At 43.6% G+C, this 23,312-nt stretch overlaps 1 protein-coding gene and 1 long non-coding RNA gene across 3 annotated transcripts in view; one reads left to right on the forward strand and one right to left on the reverse strand.

The window, feature by feature from the left end:
* Positions 1-2,844: 2,844 nt before the first annotated feature.
* LOC106574591 (uncharacterized) lies at positions 2,845-3,378 on the forward strand. Its single transcript, XR_001321563.2, has 3 exons — positions 2,845-2,981; positions 3,107-3,144; positions 3,262-3,378. It is a non-coding gene; the product is annotated as an uncharacterized lncRNA (long non-coding RNA).
* A 2,074-nt stretch (positions 3,379-5,452) lies between these two features.
* Positions 5,453-23,312, reverse strand: part of LOC106574543 (ATP-binding cassette sub-family C member 4) — a 44,646-nt gene continuing 26,786 nt past the window's right edge. For both annotated transcript variants that reach the window (XM_014150498.2, XM_045697664.1), the window contains 19 exons: positions 22,328-22,519; positions 22,113-22,207; positions 21,923-22,009; positions 21,293-21,389; positions 20,798-21,016; positions 20,537-20,671; positions 20,307-20,344; positions 20,099-20,205; positions 19,795-19,941; positions 18,876-18,955; positions 18,592-18,742; positions 18,227-18,457; positions 12,881-12,981; positions 9,578-9,925; positions 9,349-9,438; positions 9,049-9,221; positions 7,526-7,631; positions 6,583-6,717; positions 5,453-6,494 (listed from right to left, as the gene is read on the reverse strand). In XM_014150498.2, the coding sequence (XP_014005973.1) occupies positions 6,456-6,494; positions 6,583-6,717; positions 7,526-7,631; positions 9,049-9,221; positions 9,349-9,438; positions 9,578-9,925; positions 12,881-12,981; positions 18,227-18,457; positions 18,592-18,742; positions 18,876-18,955; positions 19,795-19,941; positions 20,099-20,205; positions 20,307-20,344; positions 20,537-20,671; positions 20,798-21,016; positions 21,293-21,389; positions 21,923-22,009; positions 22,113-22,207; positions 22,328-22,519 (2,571 nt within the window). In that variant the 3' untranslated portion in view covers positions 5,453-6,455. The remainder of the gene's footprint in view (positions 6,495-6,582; positions 6,718-7,525; positions 7,632-9,048; positions 9,222-9,348; positions 9,439-9,577; positions 9,926-12,880; positions 12,982-18,226; positions 18,458-18,591; positions 18,743-18,875; positions 18,956-19,794; positions 19,942-20,098; positions 20,206-20,306; positions 20,345-20,536; positions 20,672-20,797; positions 21,017-21,292; positions 21,390-21,922; positions 22,010-22,112; positions 22,208-22,327; positions 22,520-23,312) is intronic.

Consider the following 23,312-nt stretch of genomic DNA (forward strand, 5'->3'; position numbering starts at 1 on the left):
ATTGTAGTCCACCTGTGGTAAATTCAATTGATTGGACATGATTTGGAAAGGCACTCACCTGTCTATATAAGGTCCCACAGATGCACTGTGCATGTCAGAGCAAAACCCAAGGCATGAGGTCGAAGGACTTGTCCGTAGAGTGCCGAGACAAGATTGTGTCAAGGCACAGATCTGGGGAGAAGGGCCTTGGTCAGGGAGATGATCAAGAACCCGAATACCACACACACACACACTTTAAGACTACATAGGAGCACACATACACTACCCTGTGCGCTTAAGTTAATGCAGGACCCACACTGCAAGCAGGGGGAGGTATGTGTTACCCTGGGTTACACTGAGGTTTTAGTGTAAACAAAGTTGATGTAAACACACATAGGAAAACCTGTATAAATGCACACAGACAGAGACAGACATACAGTTGAAGTTGGAAGTTTACATACACTTATGTTGGAGTCATTAAAACTCGTTTTTCAACCACTCCACAAATGTCTTGTTAACAAACTATAGTTTTGGCAAGTTGGTTAGGACATCTACTTTGTGCATGACACAAGTAATTTTTCCAACAATTGTTTACAGACAGATAATTTCACTTATAATTCACTGTATCACAATTCCAGTGGGTCAGAAGTTTACATACACTAAGTTGACTGTGCCTTTAAACAGCTTGGAAAATTCCAGAAAATTATGTCATGGCTTTAGAAGATTCTGATAGTGTAATTGACATAATTTGAGTCAATTGGAGGCGTACCTGTGGATGTATTTCAAGGCCTACCTTCAAACTCAGTGCCTCTTTGCTTTGACATCATGGGAAAATCAAAAGAAATCAGCCAAGACCTGAAAAAATAAAATAATTGGAGACCTTCACAAGTCTGGTTCATCCTTGGGAGCAATTTTCAAACGCCTGAAGGTACCAGGTTCATCTGTACAAACAATAGTATGCAAGTATATACACCATGTGACCACGCAGCCGTCATACCGCTCAGGAAGGAGACGCGTTCTGTCTCCTAGAGATGAACATATTTTGATGCGAAAAGTGTAAATCAATCCCAGAACAACAGCAAAGGACCTTGTGAAGATGCTGGAGGAAACAGGTACAAAAGTATCTATATCCACAGTAAAACGAGTCCTATATCAACATAACCTGAAAGGCCGCTCAGCAAGGAAGAAGCCACTGCTCCAAAACCACTATAAAAACATAAGACTACGGTTTGCAACTGCACATGGGGACAAAGATCGTCCTTTTTGGAGAAATGTCCTCTGGTCTGATGAAACAAAAATAGAACTGTTTGGCCACAATGACCATCGTTATGTTTGGAGGAAAAAGGGGGAGGCTTGCAAGCCGAAGAATGGTGCACTTCACAAAATAGATGGCATCATGAGGTAGGAAAAGTTGGTGGATATATTGAAGCAACATCTCAAGACATCAGTCAGGAAGTTAAAGCTTGGTCGTAGGTGGGTCTTCCAAATGGGCAATGACCCCAAGCATACTTCCAAAGTTGTGGCAAAACGGCTTAAGGACAACAAAGTCAACGTATTGGAGTGGCCATCACAAAGCCCTGACCTTAATCCTATAGAAAATCTCTGGGCAGAACTGAAAAAGCGTGTGCGAGCAAGGAGGCCTACAAACCTGACTCAGTTACACTAGCTCTGTCAGGAGGAATGGGACAATATTCACACAACTTATTGTGGGAAGCTTGTGGAAGGCTACCCGAAACGTTTGACCCAAGTTAAACAATTTAAAGGCAATACTACCAAATACTAATTGAGTCTATGTAAACTTCTGACCCACTGGCAATGTGATGAAAGAAATAAAAGGTGAAATAAATCATTCTCTTTACTATTATTCTGACATTTCACATTCTTTAAATAAAGTGGTGATCCTACCTGACCTAAGACAGGGAATTTTTCCTAGGATTAAATGTCAGGAATTATGAAAAACTGAGTTTAAATGTATTTGGTTAAGGTGTATGTAGACTTCCGACGTATTGTATACATTTTATGCAAACTCCAGATGTTTGGTGAGGTGTGACTTTCGTGTGTCTGTTTCAGGGTCACATGGGGGACGTACAGCGAACTCCAGCGCTCTGGGGTCGACTTCACCTCCCTGCTGAAGAGGAGGAGGGGCCACAAGCCCCAGGGGCGGAGACCGAAAGCCTCTCGCTGCACCCTCTCGCAGAATTCAGTGGTCTCTCACACCTCCTCCATACGCTCTGTTAAAGATGGAACTGAACAGCTTCATGTGGGTCCCCCCCACTTCCGGTCCAGCCCATAGATACAGTCGCTTGGAGCATTTTCACCCTGTGTCCCTGATGATATTTTGTAGCAAAGCAGTGAGTGAAGAAAAAGTTACCTGTGTTTGCTCTTTTTGTCCACAAGGCAGTGCGTACAAACTTTTAGTAGAAGTTTGCCAGAAACAGCAAAGTCCGTCACACGCAATATCTCAGACGGCACTGACCCGATTTTGACGACACTTGGGTGAACGACGTCTTGCCATAGACCCGGCATTTTCACCATTACACTGATTTGGCCCAAGGCAGTAGCTATAATAATTTACTGAAATTCTTTAGTCACACGTAATATATATATTTTTTGCCACAGCAAAGTCATACTTCCCTTAAAAAAAGTTCATTTGTATCTTGTTGACATGCTCAGATTCCCCAACACAGGGGTTGTGTAAGTTCTCAACTTCCCTCATGCTTGAACCTCTACAGAGTTTCTCCTACACAGAGTGCACAGAATGACTCACTTAACATTACATTGCACAGATATCATGCATCATTTTATTTGCAGTGGCTTTAATGAATAACCCCCAATAAATCCTATGATGTTTGTATGTAATGCAGGCAGAGCTTGTCCAGACAGTAGTCGAGGAGAGCCGCTCGGAGGGGACCATCGGCGTCGGCCTCTATGTCAAGTACCTGAAGGCAGGCGCCAACGTCCTGGTGTTGATAGGAGTTGTATTACTCCAGTTCCTAGCTCAGGTAATGACATAACCCCAGTACAACTACATGGTCAAAAACAGCACTAGTAGTGTGGAAGAAACTAAATCTGACGACTTCATGAAATGATATTGTTCTACTAACATACTTCGTGTTTTTGTGTGCAGGCAGCATATGTTCTACAGGACTGGTGGTTGGCATATTGGTAAGATGTTTTTATTTCACTGTTCATTTCCAATCGAGCAACTGTCATGTTACCCTTTTAACATGCTGTGTTGGGACTGACTCTCTGCTTTAGCTCTGTCTCCTCTGTGATTGACAGGGCAGGAGAGCAGGAGAAGCTCAACGTTAACGGCACTGTGACCGTCCAAAATGGTGTCAATGTCACTGAAGAGCTGAACCTGGATTTGTAACTCGGCATTTATGCAGGTGAGACACAGTGGAAACCCTACTCTGGAAATTGTTTTGCTACTCCTAAAATAGTGTCAAGCAGGCTCTTTCTTCCTCCATAACCTTTGTGTGTCTGTCTGTGTTACAAAATGTGTGCTTCAAAATGTAACATCCTAAAATGGGAAATCGGTGTGTTTTCAGGTTTGACTGGAGCAACTCTCATCTTTGGCTTTGCCAGGAGCCTGGTGATGTTCAACGTGCTGGTGAAAGCTGCTCAGTCTCTGCACAACTGCATGTTACACTCTATCCTCCGGACACCTGTACGCTTCTTTGACATTAACCCAATTGGTGAGCCATAAGCCATGTGCAAACTGGAACATATAGGGAAAGCAATTTTCTGTTGCCACAGTTTTGTGTTGAGAGATGCTGCATTTGTGTTTACTTAAGGTCAGACATAATATATCTGTAGACAAAGAAAGAAAAGTCTTTCAATCCCTGGTCTTCTCTCCTCTTGTGTCTCAGGAAGAGTCCTCAACCGCTTCTCTAAGCACATCGGCCAACTGGATGCATACTTACCTTGGACCTTCATTCAGGTGAGCTACGACACATTTTGGCCCTGCATCTTCACAAGATGCTTTACAAACCCACCAGAGAACTTAGTCTGGAAATATGTTGATTGATATGTGTAACCCAGTTCTCAGAACTATTAGTGGTGACTCTGAAACTGCCTCCTGGTCTATTTGGCCTTTCATCTTGTTCATGTTGGTATTCATGGCAGGATGGAATGTTCATCCATAACAGCTCTTTCAAGAATCCAGCATGAGGGTTTTCTGAAGCTTCTTATTGCCGCAGTCTATATTGCTTTTAGTTTCACGTTTTAACGTACTGCACAAGTACAGTGGAATGCCTTTCTTGCAAGCTCTAAACCCAACAACGACGTAATCAATATCAATGTAGTACTAAAAATAAGAGAACAAAAACACATGAGAAATAAGAACACTATAAATTAAGAATGCATACTATATACAGGGTCAGTTGGTTCCAGTACCATATTTACAATGTGCAGGGATACTGGAGTGGTAGAGGTGATATGTATAGGGGTAAGGTGACTAGGCATCAGGATATATGATAAACAGAGTAGCAGCAGCTAATATGCATTTGTGTGTGTGTGTGTGTGTGTGTGTGTGTGTGTGTGTGTGTGTGTAGATTCCTGTGAGTGAATAGGGGTAAGGTTAGAAAGAAAAAAAACAGACTGAGATTCGAGCCTCAACAAGATTAGAACCTGTGACCTTCTGGTCCCTATCCCTGCCCCATCAGGGGGAGACCACCACATTGGTTGTTTCACATATTTAAAGCTGTTCAGTCCGTTAGTCATGTAGATTAGAAATGTGAGGAATGTTGGGGAAGGTATAAAAACTAAATGCACATGCCGGATTCAAACTGGCAACCTAGCCTGTCACAACCCGTGTTTAAGACCCTCCATCCCCCTGCAACCCTAAAAGGCTGTTCTTTATTTGACTCTCACCTCTTGCAAGCTCTGCCCACTGACCATTTGAGCTTTCATCCAACCATTCACATTCGTCCTCAGAACAAGATTGGCTAAGGAAAACTCAATTTGGATATTTTTTTTCAGGTCTGAAAAAGATCTGATGCGATTGTTCAAAAGACCAATTCGTGGGAAAAAAATGTCAGAATTAGGCTGCCTGTCTAAACACAGCCTACTTGGCCTTTTATATAATGCATCCTCCTACTCACATTGCGCAAGGTTCTCCTCAGATAATCATGATTAGGAATTTCACAAAGTATTCACTGCAAAATGTCATGGATGATGCGTTTAAATACTTGATATACTTGTCAAACCTGTGTATATTTGGTTTATCTGAAAATGTTCATGTCTATAAAGGTGGATAATGTAATACTGTTTAAGTGTGTGTTTGAAGAGGGTAAAGTGAAATTGTGGGAAGAGGCTTACAAAACCAGCTTGTGAAAAGGAACAGATGGTGTAAAATTGAGGAGCTATCATTTTGGTCCCTTTTCTTTAGTCGATAGTGATTAGTGTTAACAAACTCCAAAAGAAGCGGAATTACATGTTCTGCGTTGAAGACGTGACATAATAGACAAGACTTAAATAACAGTTTATTAAAATGAAGGTTACATTTCACAAACAAACTTTACTATGTAAGGAACATCAATATATCTGAAACGTGTAAAAAACAGGAGGTACTATGTTGCTATAGTTACATTTAAAAACAACACCACCTTTGGGAAAACAATGACATTTTACATGCACTGCAAAACCAATGGAATCCAAATTATACATTTTTTAAATCTAAGGTCAAGGTCTCTCTATACTGCCCCATTAGGGAATAAGTCAAAGTTCAAGATAATGTGAAAATGCATTGAACTTTAAACTTGACGGGTAGGTATTCCTGCTTTTAAATGATCTAGATTGTCCTTACAACCATCACACAGCTTTCACTCATGCAAACAACGTGAGACATACATGGGTTACTCACTTTGGTCAAGTTAATCCCTTATAGCATAATGACAGCATGTCTTTTCATGTGCGTACAATGGTGAAGTGTAATTTCTATTGCACGTATAGTATATGAATACACACGCCAATTAGTTCCATTGCCCAGTAAAGTGATTGCATAAACAGTGCAGCATGATGTCAGGATACTGTGCAGTAGAATAAATCAATAGGAGTAGCAGCAGTTGAAATAGTAAAAGATTGAGGCACAAAGTATGAAAATGCAATGCTACTTCCGTTGTTGTAACACTATTCTTACGATTGTCAATGAAAGTATTATTAAAGATGCAACACACATCAGCAAAGTGTCAATAAGGAAATACATTTTGCTTCCTTATTTAATTTTTTTTTTTTATTATAAAGCACTGCATATTAAAGTCAGTTCCATAAATCTTTCCTGATTTTGCATGAAAACAAGTAATCAACAACTTACCATTAAAATTACTTTGGCTGCGTTTACACAGCCAGAGTGATGTGAAAAGATCTGATGTGATTGGTTAAAAGACAAATTAGTGGGAAAAAAATATATAAATTGGGCAGATATCACATATCTCTTTCTGCTCTTCAAGTCCCTGCACTGTCACACAACTGTCTCAAAGAAGACCATGGCTGTTGCCGTTGTTCATATACGCCTGAATGAAAATATTGTGAATTGGTAAAGAAATCAAGTTAGGTTGAGAGAATGTGTGTGCTGGGTTGGGATGCAGTGTCAGTGCTCACCTGTTTGGCTGATTCCAGCAGGGAAGCTGCCTCAGCCTTGCCCGTCTGCTGGACTGTCCTGTAGAGGGCACTCTCATGGTTCTGAAGAAGGACGTACGGCTCGTCAAACTCCTGGATCATACCAGTGTCTAGCACCTGAAGGCAGGGTCAAAGGTCAGTAAGTCAACCTGGCTAAACTGGTCTGGAATGAAAATCTATGGGTTTCCCAAACTTTTTCACTTAGTCTCCACTTCCAGCACTGGGGAACATTCCCCCCCCCCCCCCATCTTTCTATGGGCTGAAGCACGCACTGTTCATGACAAACTGTTCACACCCCTCTTATGTAGCGTATTTCCTGCAATTCTATACATTTTGCTATGAGATGCAGATTTTTTTTGTTGCCATTCTAAAACTCAAACATTACAACAAATCAATAGGCAAAAAAACCTAGCTAAAAAAAAACTTTAGCTGACATGGCCTAGATTAATAACACTCTAAGGTCTGCAATGACTGTCATGATGAGGAAAACTATTGATACACTACCCAATCTCAAAACTGCACCTTGTGCATTCTACTATTACAACTTTCAGGATTAAGTTTAAATTCAGACCTTTCCTTAACATTTTTTGGGGATGGGGGGGAACCCCCCCCCCTGCCGACCCCCATAGTTTGGGAACCACTGATCTAGCGCTCCGTTTACAATAGAGAGTAACCAACTTCACTCTGCACTGGATTAATTACTCAGAACCTTCAGAGAAGTATAAACAGGGTAAGCTCATTTCACTAAACAAACATAGGATAAGATCTCAGATCAACCTGAAATTAAAGTGAATAAAAGTACATTTCTCACAACCTGCTCAGTCTGGTTTTTTATCTCATATATATGACTGATGAGGTGTGTGTGTGTGTGTGTGTGTGTGTGTGTGTGACAGATATACATCTATTTGATGGGAAGAGCTCTCACCAGAATGCGGTCGCTGTCTATGATGGTGTTGAGGCGGTGGGCGATGGTGAGCACGGTGCACTCCCTGAATTTGTCTCGTATTGTCTTCTGGATCAGCTCGTCTGTTCTACAGATCCAGGACACAGTTCAGGAAAGAGACTCAACCAGGATAAAGAAACACCATCACGCTTTGCTTGACTACTAGATGCCTCCCAGTCGTAAAGCATATCAGCTGCCTCTGCTGATCAGCTCTAAAGGACTGTCATTACGTTGCCCTCTCTCTGGGTACAGAGAACACAGTTAAACCCCCTCCCTCTGCACCAGGCCTTTTCTATGCACCATTCCCCTACCTACCTCCCCCTACCCAGGCTGCTGTGGTGAGAGGTCGTAAAAATTCCAAAGGAGAATGTCCTGCCTCATGGCCCAGTTTTGAGACAGAAAGTGGTTTCATAGAAGGGACCAAAGGATTCTTCCACCTCACAGGATGGGGTAACCGAATGACATTTATGTTCTGGAGAAGGTATAAAAGATCGGTGAAGAATCCAGCTACGAACTGGTCCATTGGGTACAATTTTATGAAACTCACGAGAGACAATATTGCCATATTACCATACTAAGGTTTATATACTAGCCTCAGCGATGAGACTTACATCTAATGGTTGTATAAAATGTATGAATAAGGATAAAGCTATTTGGAATATGTTGATGCTATGTACCGATGTTAACCTCTATGGGCTAGGTGGGACGCTTGTGACTAGCATTCCCACCGAACACTGCCGGTGAATTTACTAAATTACTCACGATAAACGTTCACACTTTTTCTGTCATTCCGAATAAAACCCCCACCCAGGGTTACTTTCTTCAGACCAGGCCTCCACTCCATTACGAGTTGGCCAATAGGTTTGACCCTGCATCCCTCTGCTTAACTTTAAGCATACCACGTGGTTAAACTTTTAGACTATCGATACAGACAGAATAGTCTTTGATATTAAGTAATAGTCTGCAGCTAGAAATTATATCATTGAACGTGAAGACCGACGAAACATCCATTCTACGACGAGAGAGAGAGAGAGCTGTTAAACCCCTTGTTGGTTTAACAGGCCGCCATGCCTGTTTAGCCCACTGGGGCACATTACTCCACCAATGCTTTGTAACGATAACCAACTGTTTGTATGCTTTCTGTGAATTACTTAGTTTGGATGACTCTTAGTAAAGGCTGGGTTCGCGCAGATACAACAATTTACAACGTTTGGAATGAGATGGGACGCGAGGTAAAATACACCATTTAAACCAGAAGATAATCGGCCTATACTATAATATATAATGTTGTAATATAGAAAAGTTATATTAGGAAAATTATAACTTTGTAATCTGAATATTTTCCTTGGTGCCCCGATCTCCTAGTTAATTACAGTTCAACGATTAATCAGTTTAATCGCGTGATAATTACAGGGAGTTATTTTGATAAACATGTCTTCAGTTAATGGTGCCCAAAGACACGACAGGACAGACGGTGTGTGTGTGTGTGTGAGGCAGCTCTGTACCTGGGGTCCACGTTGGCCGTAGCCTCGTCGATGATGAGGATGCGGTTCTTCCTGAGGACAGCTCGGGCCAGACAGACCAGCTGCCTCTGACCCACACTGAAGTTGGAGCCCGACTCGGCCAGAACCGTTTCCATCTTATTGGGCAGCTCCTCCACCACAGACTTCAGCTGGACCTGGAGAGGAAACAGTTACTGGAGTAAGACCCCGATGCCACCAAAAGCACACATTAACCTGTATGTAAATATGTGTGAGTATATCTCGTTACTGCATCTGTATCAATAGGAGTCTGAGGAGAAGTACCTCTTGGAGAGCGTTCCACAGGTCCTCGTCTGTGTGCTGGTGGAAAGGGTCCAGGTTTTTCCTCATGGTGCCCGTGAAAAGCACTGGCTCCTGCAGAACAGAGGGGCCACAAACAGAAACATGTATTAAGCTCTAACAGAGCCATATCTGAAATAGAAGCCTTTCCTTTACTACATTCCGAAGGACTAAGGGACAGAGCAGCCACAGAAGACCCACCAACAGTAGCTACCTGAGGTATGATGGACATCTTCTGGCGCAGGTCATGAAGGCCGATCTCGGAGGTCAGAACTCCATCGATGTAGATCCTGCCTTCTGGCTCTGCCAGGCGGAAGAGGGCCGATGCCAGAGAGCTTTTCCCTGCACCCGTCCTGCCCACGATGCCAACCTTCTCTTTGGGTCTGAACATGGCCTTAATGTCCTTTAAGACCACAGGTCCATCTGAGCTGTAGGAGAAGTTCACCCAATCAAAGGTGATTTGGCCTTGGCTCGGCCACTCAGGAGGAGGACGCTTCTGGGTTTCCCAGGGTGCTTCACTCTCCAGCTCTGTGTACTCCACCACCCTCTCCACTGACGTCATCTGAGGACGGTAAATAAATAACCATGTCAATCAAACAAACCTGGTTCTAATCTCGTCTGCCGGCCTACTCTTTGAGACTGGGAATGTGGTTAACCTTGGTCTAATGCTAGTATGGCTTCTCAGCACTAAATTATAAAACTTTACAGAATTGCAATAATCCACACGCTGATTTCTTAAGTGAGCTGTTTCAGCTGAACATTGCTGAATGACAGGATGCAACTAAAACCCTTTGATTCCAATTAATCTTATTTCTACAGGTCCGGCGCCGACAGAGATGGCCGCCTCGCTTCGCGAAACCGTGCAGTATTTTGTTTTTATGTATTATTTCTTACACTGTTACCCCAGGAAATCTTAAGTCTTATTAAATACAGCCGGGGGGAACTATTGGATATAAGAGCAACGTCAACTTACCAACATTATGACCAGGAATACGACTTTCCCGAAGCGGATCCTCTGTTTGGTCCACCACCCAGGACAATGGATCGGATCCCAGCAGGCGACCCAAAACAACGGCGCCGCAGAAGGGGAAGACGGAGCGGTCTTCTGGCCATGCTCCGTAGACGGGCACATCACCCACCACTCCCGAGTATACTACTTGCCAATGTCCAGTCTCTTGACAACAAGGTAGATGAAATCCGAGCAAGGGTTGCCTTCCAGAGAGACATCAGAGACTGTAACATTCTCTGTTTCACGGAAACATGGCTCACTCGGGATACGTTACCAGAGTCGGTACAACCACCTGGTTTCTTCACGCATCGTGCCGACAGAAACAAACATCTCTCTGGTAAGAAGAGGGCGGGGGGTGTATGCCTTATGATTAACGAGTCGTGGTGTGATTATAACAACATACAGGAACTCAAGTCCTTTTGTTCACCTGACCTAGAATTCCTTACAATCAAATGCTGACCACATTATCTACCAAGAGAATTCTCTTTGATTATAATCACAGTCGTGTATATCCCCCCCCCAAGCAGACACCTCGACGGCCCTGAAAGAACTTCATTGGACTCTATGTAAACTGGAAACCACATATCCTGAGGCTGCATTTATTGTAGCTGGGGATTTTAGGCTAATCTGAAAACAAGGCTCCATAAATTTTATCAGCATATCGAATGCGCAACGCGGGCTGGGAAAATTCTGGATCATTGTTACTCTAACTTCTGCGACGCATACAAAGCCCTCCCTCGCCCTCCTTTTGGCAAATCTGACCACGACTCCATTTTGTTGCTCCCAGCCTATAGACAGAAACTAAAACAGGAAACGCCCATGCTCAGGTCGGTTCAACGCTGGTCCAACCAATCTGATTCCACACTTCAAGATTGCTTCGATCACATGGACTGGGATATGTTCCGGATAGCGTCGAACAACAACATTGATGTATACGCTGATTCGGTGAGAGAGTTTATTAGCAAGTGCATCGGTGATGTTGTACTCACGGAAACATGACCGAATACAAACAGTCGTCCTGTCCCATTTGCAGTAAAGCATCCCCAAAGAATGATGTTTCCACCTCCATGCTTCACGGTTGGGATGGTGTTCTTGTGGTTGTACTCATCCTTCTTCCTCCAAACACGGCGAGTGGAGTTTAGACCAAAAAGCTCTATTTTTGTCTCATCAGACCACATGACCTTCTCCCATTCCTCCTCTGGATCATCCAGATGGTCATTGGCAAACTTCAGACGGGCCTGGACATGCGCTGGCTTGAGCAGGGGGACCTTGCGTGCGCTGCAGGATTTTAATCCATGACGGCGTAGTGTGTTACTAATGGTTTTCTTTGAGACTGTGGTCCCAGCTTTCTTCAGGTCATTGACCAGGTCCTGCTGTGTAGTTCTGGGCTGATCCCTCACCTTCCTCATGATCATTGATGCCCCACGAGGTGAGATCTTGCATGGAGCCCCAGACCGAGGGTGATTGACCGTCATCTTGAACTTCTTCCATTTTCTAATAATTGCGCCAACAGTTGTTGCCTTCTCACCAAGCTGCTTGCCTATTGTCCTGTAGCCCATCCCAGCCTTGTGCAGGTCTACAATTTTATCCCTGATGTCCTTACACAGCTCTCTGGTCTTGGCCATTGTGGAGAGGTTGGAGTCTGTTTGATTGAGTGTGTGGACAGGTGTCTTTTATACAGGTAACGAGTTCAAACAGGTGCAGTTAATACAGGTAATGAGTGGAGAACAGGAGGACTTCTTAAAGAAAAACTAACAAGTCTGTGAGAGCCGAAATTCTTACTGGTTGGTAGGTGATCAAATACTTATGTCATGCAATAAAATGCAAATGAATTACTTAAAAATCATACATTGTGATTTTCTAGATTTTTGTTTTAGATTCCGTCTCTCACAGTTGAAGTGTACCTATGATAAAAATTACAGACCTCTACATGCTTTGTAAGTAGGAAAACCTGCAAAATCGGCAGTGTATCAAATACTTGTTCTCCCCACTGTATGTATGTATGTATGTATGTATGTATGTATGTATGTATGTATGTATGTATGTATGTATGTATGTATGTATGTATGTATGTATGTATGTATGTATGTATGTATGTATGTATACACACACACACACACACATACATACATACATACGTACGTACATACATACATACATACACACGCTATACCATCTACTGCATCTTGCTTTTGCAGTTCGGGCCATCGCTCATCCATATATTTGTGTACATATTCTTATTCATTCCTTTGTTGTGAAATTGTTAGATTACTTGTTAGATATTACTGCATGGTCGGAACTAGAAGCACAAGCATTTCGCTACACTCGCATTAACATCTGCTAACCATGTGTATGTGACCAATAAAATTTGATTTGATCTCTGGGTTTGATTATTTTCCCTGTGGATATTTATACCCAGGTAAAATCCTTTACATATTGTAAAAGGTCCTGGGCCTGGGAAGCTGGGGGATGGACAATACCAGAGTTAGGACTTTGATGTGATCTTACCATGTTTTCCATCTCCGCACTCTGACGAATGGTCCATTGGAAGTTCCCAAGAAGGGTGACAGCGTAGGACAACACCAAACCCACAGCTCCTGCCTCTAGCCCTGATTAGAACAGATAAGAACATTTACTCTATTAATTGGCTACACAGCATGTCCCACAACAACCTCTATCGAGCCGTCAATACAGCACTAAGATCGAATCCTCTGGCACTGGTCTGATGTGGCAGGGCTTGCAAACGATCACTGATTACAAAGGGAAACCCAGCTGCGAGCTACCCAGTGATGCAAGCCTACAGACAATCTAAAAGCCTTTATGTTCGCTTCAAGGCAAGCAGATGCTGAATCATGCATGAGAGCACCACCTGTTCGGGACGACTGTGTGATCACGCTCTACGTAGCCGATGTGAGTAAGAACTTTTAACAGGTTAATATTCACAAGGCTGCAGGGCCAGACGGATTACCAGGACATGTACTCTGAGCATGCGCTGACTAGCTGGCAAGTGTCTTCACTGATATTTTCAACCTTTCCCTGATCTAGTCTGTCATACCTATATTTCAAGCAGACCACCATAATCCCTGTGCCCAAGAACACCAAGGTACCCTGTCTAAATGACTATGGCCTGTAGCACTCGCATCTGTAGCCTTAAATGCTTTAAACGACACCATCATCCCCGGACCCAACTAATTTGCATACCGCTCGAAAAGATCCACAGATGACGCAATCTCTATTGCACTCTCGGACTGCCCTCTCCCACCTGGACAAGAGGAACACCTATGTGAGAATGCTGTTCATTGACTACAGCTCAGTGCTCAACACCATCATCCCCTCCAAGCTCATCAATAAGCTAAGGACCTTGAGACTGAACACCTCCCTCTGTAAATGGATCCTGGACTTCCTGACGGGCCGCCCCCAGGTGGTGAGGATAGGCAACAACACATCCAACACACTAACCCTCAACACAGGGGACCCTCGGGGGTGCGTGCTTAGTCCCCTCCTGTACTCCGTTCACCCATGACTGTGTGGCCCGCACGACTCCAACACCATCATTAAGTTGACAACAAGATGGTGGTAAGCCTGATCACCGACGACGATGAGACAGCCTATTGGGAGGTTAGAAACCTGGCAGTGTGGTGCCAGACCAACAACCTCTCCCTCAACAAGACAAAGGACTTGATCATAGACTACAGGAAACGGAGGGCTGAGCACACCCCCATCGACAGGGCTGTAGTGGAGCGGGTCGAGAGCTTCAAGTTCCTCTGTGTCCACGTCATTAAGGATCTATCATGGTCCACACACACACACACACCACCACAGGCGTGAAGTGGGCACGACAACACCTGGTCTCCCTCAGGAGGCTAAAAAGATTTAGCATGGGTCCTCTGATGCTCAAAAAGTTATACAACTGTACCATTGAGAGCATTTCACTGACTGCATCACCGCTTGGTATGGCAGCTGCTTGGCATCTGACTGCAAGGCGCTACAGAGGGTAGTGCGTAAGGCCCAGTGCAGGGCTTCCTGTCACCCAGGACATCTATGCCAGGCAGTGTCAGAGGAAGGGCCTAAAAATTGTCAAAGACACAGACACCCATGTCTTCGACTGTTTTCTCTGCTATCGCATGGCAAGAGCTTCCGATGTAACAAGTCTGGAACCAACAGGCCCCTGAACAGCTTCCACGCCCAAGCCATAAGAGTGCTTAGTAGTTAGTCCGGGTAGCTATTTCATTATCCGCATTGACCCTTTTTGCAATAACTCTTTTGACTAATTACATACAATGCTGCCACTGTTTATTATCTATCCTTTGCACATTCATATGCCGAATGCACTGTATACTTTATTGCTAGTTACAGTGCCTTTAGAAAGTATTCAGATCCCTTCACTTTTTCCCCCCAAAAATTACATACCAGCCTTATTCTAAAATGGATTAAAAAAAATCCTCAATCTACACACAATACCCCATAATGACAAAGAAAAGATGTTTGCTAATAAAAAAACTGAAATATAACATTTACATAAGTATTCAGACCCTTTACTCAGTACTTTGTTGAAGCATCTTTGGCAGTGAATGCAGCCTTGAATCTTCTTGCGTATGACGCTAGAAGCTTGGCACACCTATATTTGGGGAGTTTCTCCCATTCTCTGCAGATCCTCTCAAGCTCTGTCAGGTTGGATGGGGAGTGTTGCTGCACAGCTATTTTCAGGTCTCTCCAGAGGTGTTCAATAGGGTTCAAGTCCAGGCTTTGGCTGGGCCACTCTAGGACTTTCAGAGACTTGTGAACCTTCGCCCCAGTCTGAGGTCCTGAGCGCTCTGGAGCACGTGTTCATCAAGGATCTCTGTACTTTGCTCCGTTTATCTTTCCCTCAATCCTGACTAGTCTTCCAGTCCCTGCCGCTGAAAAACATCTCCACAGCATGATGCTGCTACCATCATGTTTCACCGTAGGAGTGGTATTGGCCAGGTGACGAGCGGTGCCTAATTTCCTCCAGACCAAACAGTTCAATCTTGGTTTTATCAGACAAGATAATCTTGTTTCTCATGGTCTGAGAGTCAAACTCCAAGTGGGCTGTCATGTGCTTGTTACTGAGGAGTGGCTTCCATCTTGCTATTCTACTATAAAGGCCTGATTGTTGGAGTGCTGGTTGTCCTTCTGGAAGGTTCTTCCATCTCCACAGAGGAACTCTAGAGCTCTGTCAGAGTGACCATAGGGTTCTTGGTCACCTCCCTGGCCAAGGCCCTTCTCCCTCGATTGCTCAGTTTGGCCAGGCAGCCAGCTCAAGGAAGAGTCTTGGTGGTTCCAAACTTATTCCATTTAAGAATGATGGAGGCCACTGTGTTCTTGGGGACCTTCAATGCTGCAGAATTTCTTTGGTACCCTTCCCCAGGTCTGTGCTTCTACAGAATCCTGTCGTCTCGGAGCTCTGCAGACGATTCCATCAATGGCTTGGTTTTTGCTCTGACATGCACTGTCAACTGTGGGACCTTACATAAAACAGGTGTATGCCTTTCCAAATCATGTCCAATCAATTGAATTTACCACATGTGGACTCCAACCTAGTTGTAGAAACATCTCAAGGATGATCAATTGAAACAGGATGTACCGGAGCTCAATTTCAAGTCTCATAGCAAAGGGTCTGAATACTTATTTAAGGTATGTTTTTAATTTTTAATAAATTTGCTAAAATGTATAGAAACCTTTTTTCGCTTTGTCATTATGGGATATTGTGTGTAGATTAAGAGGAAACAATGATTCAATCCATTTTAGAATAAGGCTGTAATGTAACAAAAAGAGATGATATTTTCCGGACGCACTGTATATGTACATATCTACCTCATACCCCTGCACATCGACCAAGTTATTGTTATTTCTTATTACTTTTCTATTATTTCTCTATTTTCTTTATCTCTGCATTGTTGGGAAGGGCCTGTAAGTAAGCATTTCACTGTTAGTCTACATCTGTTTTATATGAAGCATGTGACAACTAAAATGTAATTTTGTTTAGATTATTTTATTTCATGAAACGTTCTTATTAATTATGTTTCTTGACATACACTACCGGTCAAAAGTTTTAAGACACCTACTCATTCAAGGGTTTTTTCTTTAGAATAATAGTGAAGACATCAAAACTATGGAATAACACATGGAATCATGTAGTAACCAAAATAGTGTTAAACAAATCAAAATATATTTTATATTTGAGATTCTTCAAAGTAGCCACCCTTTGCCTTGACAGCTTTGCACACTCTTGGCATTCTCTCACCAAGCGTCACTTGATATGCTTTTCCAACAGTCTTGAAGGAGTTCCCACATATTCTGAGCACTTGTTGGCTGCTTTTCCTTCACTCAAGACTTATCCAAACCATCTCAATTTGGTTGAGGTTGGGGATTGTGGAGGCAGGGTCATATGATGCAGCACTCCATCACTCTCCTTCTTGGTCTATTAGCCCTTACACAGCCTGGAGGTGTGTTGGGCCATTGTCCGGTTGAAAAACAAATGACTGTCCTACTAAGCGCAAACCAGATGGGATGGCGTATCGCTGCAGAAAGCTGTGGTAGCCATGCTGGATAAGTGTGCCTTGAATTCTAAATAAATCACAGACAGTGTCACCAGCAAACCACCCCCACACCACCTCCGCCATGCTTTATGGTGGGAAATACACATGAGGAGATCATCTGTTCACCCACACCGTATCTCACAAAGACACGGCGGTTGGAACCAAAAAAGTCAAATTTGGACTCCAGACCAAAGGACAGATTTCCACCGGTCTAATGTCCATTGCTCGTGTTTCTTGGCCCAAGCAAGTCTCTTCTTCTTATTGGTGTCCTTTAGTAGTGGTTTCTTTGCAGCAATTCGACCATGAAGGTCTGATTCACACAGTCTCCTCTGAACAGTTGATGTCGAGATGTGTCAGTTACTTGAACTCTGTGAAGCATTTATTTGGGCTGCAATTTCTGAGGCTGGTAACTAATGAACTTATCCTCTGCAGCAGAGGTAACTCTGGGTCTATCTTTCCTGTGGCGGTCCTCATAAGAACCAGTTTCATCATAGCGCTTGATGTTTTTTGTGACTGCACTTGACATTTTCCGTATTGACTGACTTTCATGTGGATGATGAACTGTCATTTCTCTTTGCTTTTTTGAGCTGTTCTTGCCGTAATACGGACTTGGCCTTTTACCAAATAGGGTTATCTTCTGTATACACCCCCTACCTTGTCACAACACAACTGATTGGCTCAAACGCATTAACGCAAGAAATACCACAAATTCACTTTTAAGAATGCACACCTGTTAATTGAAATGCATTCCTGGTGACTACCTCATGAAGCCGATGGAAAGAATGCGTAAAGCTGTCATCAAGGCAAAGGGTGGCTATTTGAAGAATCTCAAATATAAAATATATTTTGATTTGTTTAACACTATTTTGGTTACTACATCATTCCATGTGTTATTTCATAGTTTTGATATCTTCACTATTATTCTACAATGTAGAAAATAGTAAAAATAAAGGAAAAACACTTGAATGAGTAGCTGTTCTAAAACCTTTGACCTTTAGTGTATCTTGGATAACTGTTTGGCCTCAAGTGTAATAAAAGTTGTTGCTCGGTAACAGGCAATGAGCCAAACACTTTGAGCAGAAAGATTATCCAACCTCGAATTCAATTTTTTATGTCAAATGAAACCAACATTGATTTCTACCATTGTGTAACAGCTTGTGTAATGAAGTCAGGGGTCCCTTAAGGTGGACTTAATAGAAGGTATATATACACATCTTAAGGCACTGGTCAAAAGTGCACTACATACGGAATAGGGTGTCATTTGAGGCACAGCTATAATAATTTATCCTCTTACCATCTCTGAGGAAGAGGCAGCCGAAGGCGGTGACAGTGACAAAGGCCGCACAGATTCCATCCAGTCGGAGAGCGAACCAGCGAGAGGTGACCAGGAACAGGAACCAGGACTCTGTGTGCAGATCCTGATGAGCGTCAAAGGTGTTCTGGAATCTCTCCTCGGCTCTGAAGGCTCGGATCGTCCACAGACCTTGGAGGGACGAGGACAGGTGGGAGAAGACGGGACTCCGAGCTGCAGAACACAGGAAATACATAAACTCACACACGCCTGCAGACACAAAACGAAATCATACACATTAGAGGAAATGTACAATCATCATTTGTCTCTTGCCTCCCCTAACTGTCCCAGTCAGTCCTGTTACTCACTGGTGGACTCCAGGCGTTTGACATCCCGTGACGTCTGCAGAAAGTAGCGTCTCAGGAATAGGAAGACGATGAGTAGAGGAACCACAGGAATGAGGATCCAGGGCATGACTGAGGCTGCCACCACCACTACGCCGATATTCTGCAGGATCGACTGTGGCAAGATTGAATACGCCCAGGAGAATGAAGAGAAGAAAAGATTTATGGAATATAGATACTGGATTGGGAAATCTATATTCTCCTGCCAAAATATATAGATGTTCCCCTCTAGGGCTAAACTCACTTACCTGACTAAAATCAACAAAGGTATTAGGTAACATGGAATCCAGCTGACTGATGTCCTTAGAGAACCTGTTGAGAATTCTTCCTGTGACAGAACAGGAGGGAGTAATCCACTGGGCAAATACTGGTAAAAATCAACATTGTTTCCCACGTCATTTCAACAACAAAAATTCAATGTGATGACATTTACTCAAATTGGAAAACTGATTGGATTTGAAAAAAGTTATCACCTGCTAAGAATGCTATATTTGGATGACTATTCCCTACTGAAATTTGGCCTCTAGGTATCCTCTGTAAGGCCAGTGGTCACCATAAATCAGGTCTTAGTTACTGGTATCTGTGCCCCTGAGCAATAAAACCGACCATGGGTGTCCATAGCCATTAAGACGTTTAAATTGTATAGTCTATTCAACCCCAAGGTCTCGGCCTTGATTTAATGCTTTGGCACCAGACACGGAAGGGTGAAACAGCGAACAGGTAAGGCAAGAGTATTTAGTTCCGCCCTCTCCTCTGGAAGGGGAGAGCTTTGCTGCGAACTTCATAGAGGAATGTTTCTGTCTTCCCATATGCATATGTTTGTCTGTCTGTCTATTAAACATTTAAATATAGAAGTTGTTCACCTTGTATTTTGCATCTAGCATTCTACAACTTACCCAGTTTTCAATTCCTAACAAATGTAAGGGAATTTAGTATTTTTTTTTCACCCAACTTTTAACCTAAATACAAATTACTTTTTTTTCTCCTTTACATTGAATTCACGTTAGTTGACACTCAACCAAATGTAAATCAAAACTAGATTTTGAAATGACATCTGTTCCCTTCTCACCCAACCAGTTTCAAAGCATTTTGAGGTCAGGACTCAATTCCAAGTCTACAAGAAAAAGACAACACAAATAAATGATATTTCACAGGGGGGTTTCTCACCAATTGGGTTGACGTCAAAGAAGCGTACAGGCGTTCGGAGGATAGAGTTGAACATGCGGTTGTGCAGAGACTGAGCAGCTTTCACCAGCACGTTGAACATCACCAGACTCCTGGCAAAGCCAAAGATGACTGAGGCCAGAGTCAAACCTGAACACAGAGAAGGTGACTTGTCAGTCATTACACGATTTTCCAAAGCTTCCTCCCAGGTAAGGGGACAACCTCATACTCACTTGGAAAATATTCCCATTCTTTGAAGGGAAACGTTAATATAAAGTATATGTAGGAATTCTCTTCCTCTGTATACCTGCATAAATGCCCATGTAGAAACCGAGGTCCAATTCTTGAGTGATGTTGAGGCCATTTTGGACAATCCCAGTGCTGTTAATATTGAGTTTCTCCTGCTCTCCTGCCCTGTCAATCAAACAGCATTGTTATTTGAATGTTCACAATGCTATGGTCCAACTGAACTGTGAAACAAATAATGAACTACTGTAACAATCGATGCTTCTCACCAATAGGCCAGCCACCAATCCTGAAGAACATACGCTACCTGTGGGTGACAAATTACATTATAGTTGATTCGATCATTGCATTGTCATTAGTTCCAATGCACTGATCTGTTCAGAGTTAGATTTTGCACACATCTATCAGAAGTCAAAATGCTTGTATTTACTGTAGATGCTATGAGGTAGAATGGTGACATATGGCTATTCACTGCCTGACATTTTGGATGCGTTAATACCTCTGCGATGAGACTGAGGAGGACTGTGCCCAGCATAACCAGGATGCTGGCTCCTGCGTTTAAGTACTTGAAGTATAGGCTGGCACCGATGTTGCCCTCCGATCGGCTCTCCTCTGCTATTGTCTGGACATCCTCCTGGGAGGAGACATGGACGGATAATACCCTGTTAACTAAGGGAGGGACAATCAGGCACACTTCAGAATGAAAATCCTCCTTGCGACTGTATCTAAGGGCTTGAAAGGGAGTGGGGTTTGGACCCACCGGAAGCTGTTCAGCTCCATCTTTAACAGAGTGCATGGAGGAGGTGTGGGAGACCACTGAATTCCGGGAGGAAATTGAGTCCTGGGAAAAGGCGTGTTTGACCACTGAGTGATTGTTGTTGGTTTGTGGCTCCTCCTCCTCGTCCCTCTTCAGCAGGGAGGTGAAGTCAACCCCAGAGTGCTGCAGCTCGGAGTATGTCCCCCTCCCTACCACGTGACCCTGAAACACACACACACACACACACACACACACACACACACACACACACACACACACACACACACACACACACACACACGTCACACCCTGCCCAACTTCTGGAGTCTGTATTCATATGGAAATGTATATGCCTCTGGGTGAACAATTAAATTCATAAAGATTGACAGCAGATATGTGTTATGTGCTCAACAAATTAAAAGGTAAGCAGAAATGCACCTGTGGTCATATGTAGGTTACAAAGCATGTGTAGAATGTTAAACCCTGCCAGGAACACACCTCCTTGAGGACGAGGATCTGGTCCGCTGCTTGGAGGTACTGCAACTGGTGGGTGACCAGGATGCGGGGCTTGTTCTTCAGAATACCACAGATACACCTGGACATACAGACACATGGAGAGAGACAGACACTTTAAGAGCAGTTTCAACCTGCTGGTGAAGGCCTAAGGCCTGTTCTAACTTCAGAGAATCCACATGACCCTGAACATCCTTTTACTTGTAAATGCTATACAAAAACCCATTCCTGCCCTAAAGAAGCAGGCAGTAAGTAGACCTAATCGGAGTCTGGGAAGAATGTAGTTCAGTTGTACTAAAGGATAGTGGGGTTAGTTGAGCCAAAGGGTTAGTTGAGCCACCCTTTATTTCTAGGAAACCATACGCAAAATGAATCATGTGACCAAATATATACAATAGGAAGAGGTCATCATTTTATAGTTGCACCATACCTCCCCAAACCATCTTGCTGCTCAATGTGTAAATGTATGTTTTTTTAACTGTTGTGTTTTATGTTGTAAATTGGTCTGAAACCTTGTGAGCTGCTATTATGTCTCTCTTTTAAAATAATTATTTATCTCAAATGGGACCAGCATGGTAAAATAAAACTGTTTAGCTGAAACTGTGGTTCACTCACTGTTCAAACAGGTGTCTCCCGACCTCAGCATCCACAGCACTTAGAGGGTCGTCCAGCAGGTAGATATCAGCATCCTGGTACACAGCCCTGAGACACAACAAGGCTTTCAGATAGAGACTGGAGGATATTCATCTATTGAATGTACCTCAACTCATTTCTACTCTGGTATGAAGTGGAGCTGTGGTCTTACCGGGCCAGGTTCACTCTAGCTTTCTGTCCCCCACTGAGGGTGGCTCCTCTGTCCCCTATCAATGTCAGGTCCCCGTCTGGCAGCAGCTCCATGTCCTAAACACAGAAGTGATAACAGCGACAACAAGAGTTAACAGTCATTGAACACAAAGCCACTACAACCACTGCAAAGCTCCTAGAATAAATACCATGAGAGCTCCATTCAGTGTGTCTTACCCTCTTGAGGGCGCAGGCTCTCAGGACCTTCTCATACTTCTGAGGATGGAGCTCTTTGCCAAACAGGATGTTGCTGCGGATGGTTCCAGGGAACACCCAGGGCTGCTGGGAGGCGTAGGTCAGCTGACCTTTGACCCTCAACACGCCCTTGTCGTGAGGCAGCTCCCCTAGAATGGCGCTGAGCAGAGAGGACTGTGGGAGATGGGATGGTAAACATGTGAGCTGGCTGATATGGCTTACTACATATTTTACCATATATACACACACACAGACACACACACACACACACACTACATGACCAAAAGTATTCGGACACCTGCTCGTTGATTATCTCATTCCAAATTCATGGGCATTAATATGGAGTTGGTCCCCCCCTTTGCTGCTATAACTGCCTCCACTCTTCTGGGAAGTCTTTCCACTACATTTTACATTTACATTTTAGTCATTTAGCAGATGCTCTTATCCAGAGCGACTTACAGTAGTGAATGCATACATTTCAATTCATTTCATACATTTTTTTTTTTTTCCCCCCGTACTGGCCCCCCGTGGGAATCGAACCCACAACCCTGGCGTTGCAAACACCATTGCAAACACCATTGCAAACACCATTGCAAACACCATGCTCTACCAACTGAGCCACTAGATGTTGGAACATTGGTGCAGGGACTTGCTTCCATTCAGCCACAAGACCGTTAGTGAGGTCGGGCACTGATGTTGTGCGATTAGGCCTGGCTCACAGTTGGCGTTCCAATTCTTCCCAAAGGTGTTCGATGGGGTTGAGGTCAGGCCTCTGTACAGGCTTGTCAAGTTCTTCCACACCGATCTTGACAAACCATTTCTGTATGGACCTTGCTTTGTGCAAGGGGGCATTGTCATGCATTGACACTATGCATTGGGGCAGGTAGTGTTCTCCTGGCATCCGTCAAACCCAGATTCGTCTGTCGGACTGCCAGATGGTAAAGTGTGTTTCCACTGCTCCAGAGTC

This window comes from Salmo salar, chromosome ssa16 (genome assembly GCF_905237065.1).
Source record: "Salmo salar chromosome ssa16, Ssal_v3.1, whole genome shotgun sequence".
In the NCBI taxonomy this organism is placed as follows: domain Eukaryota; kingdom Metazoa; phylum Chordata; class Actinopteri; order Salmoniformes; family Salmonidae; genus Salmo; species Salmo salar.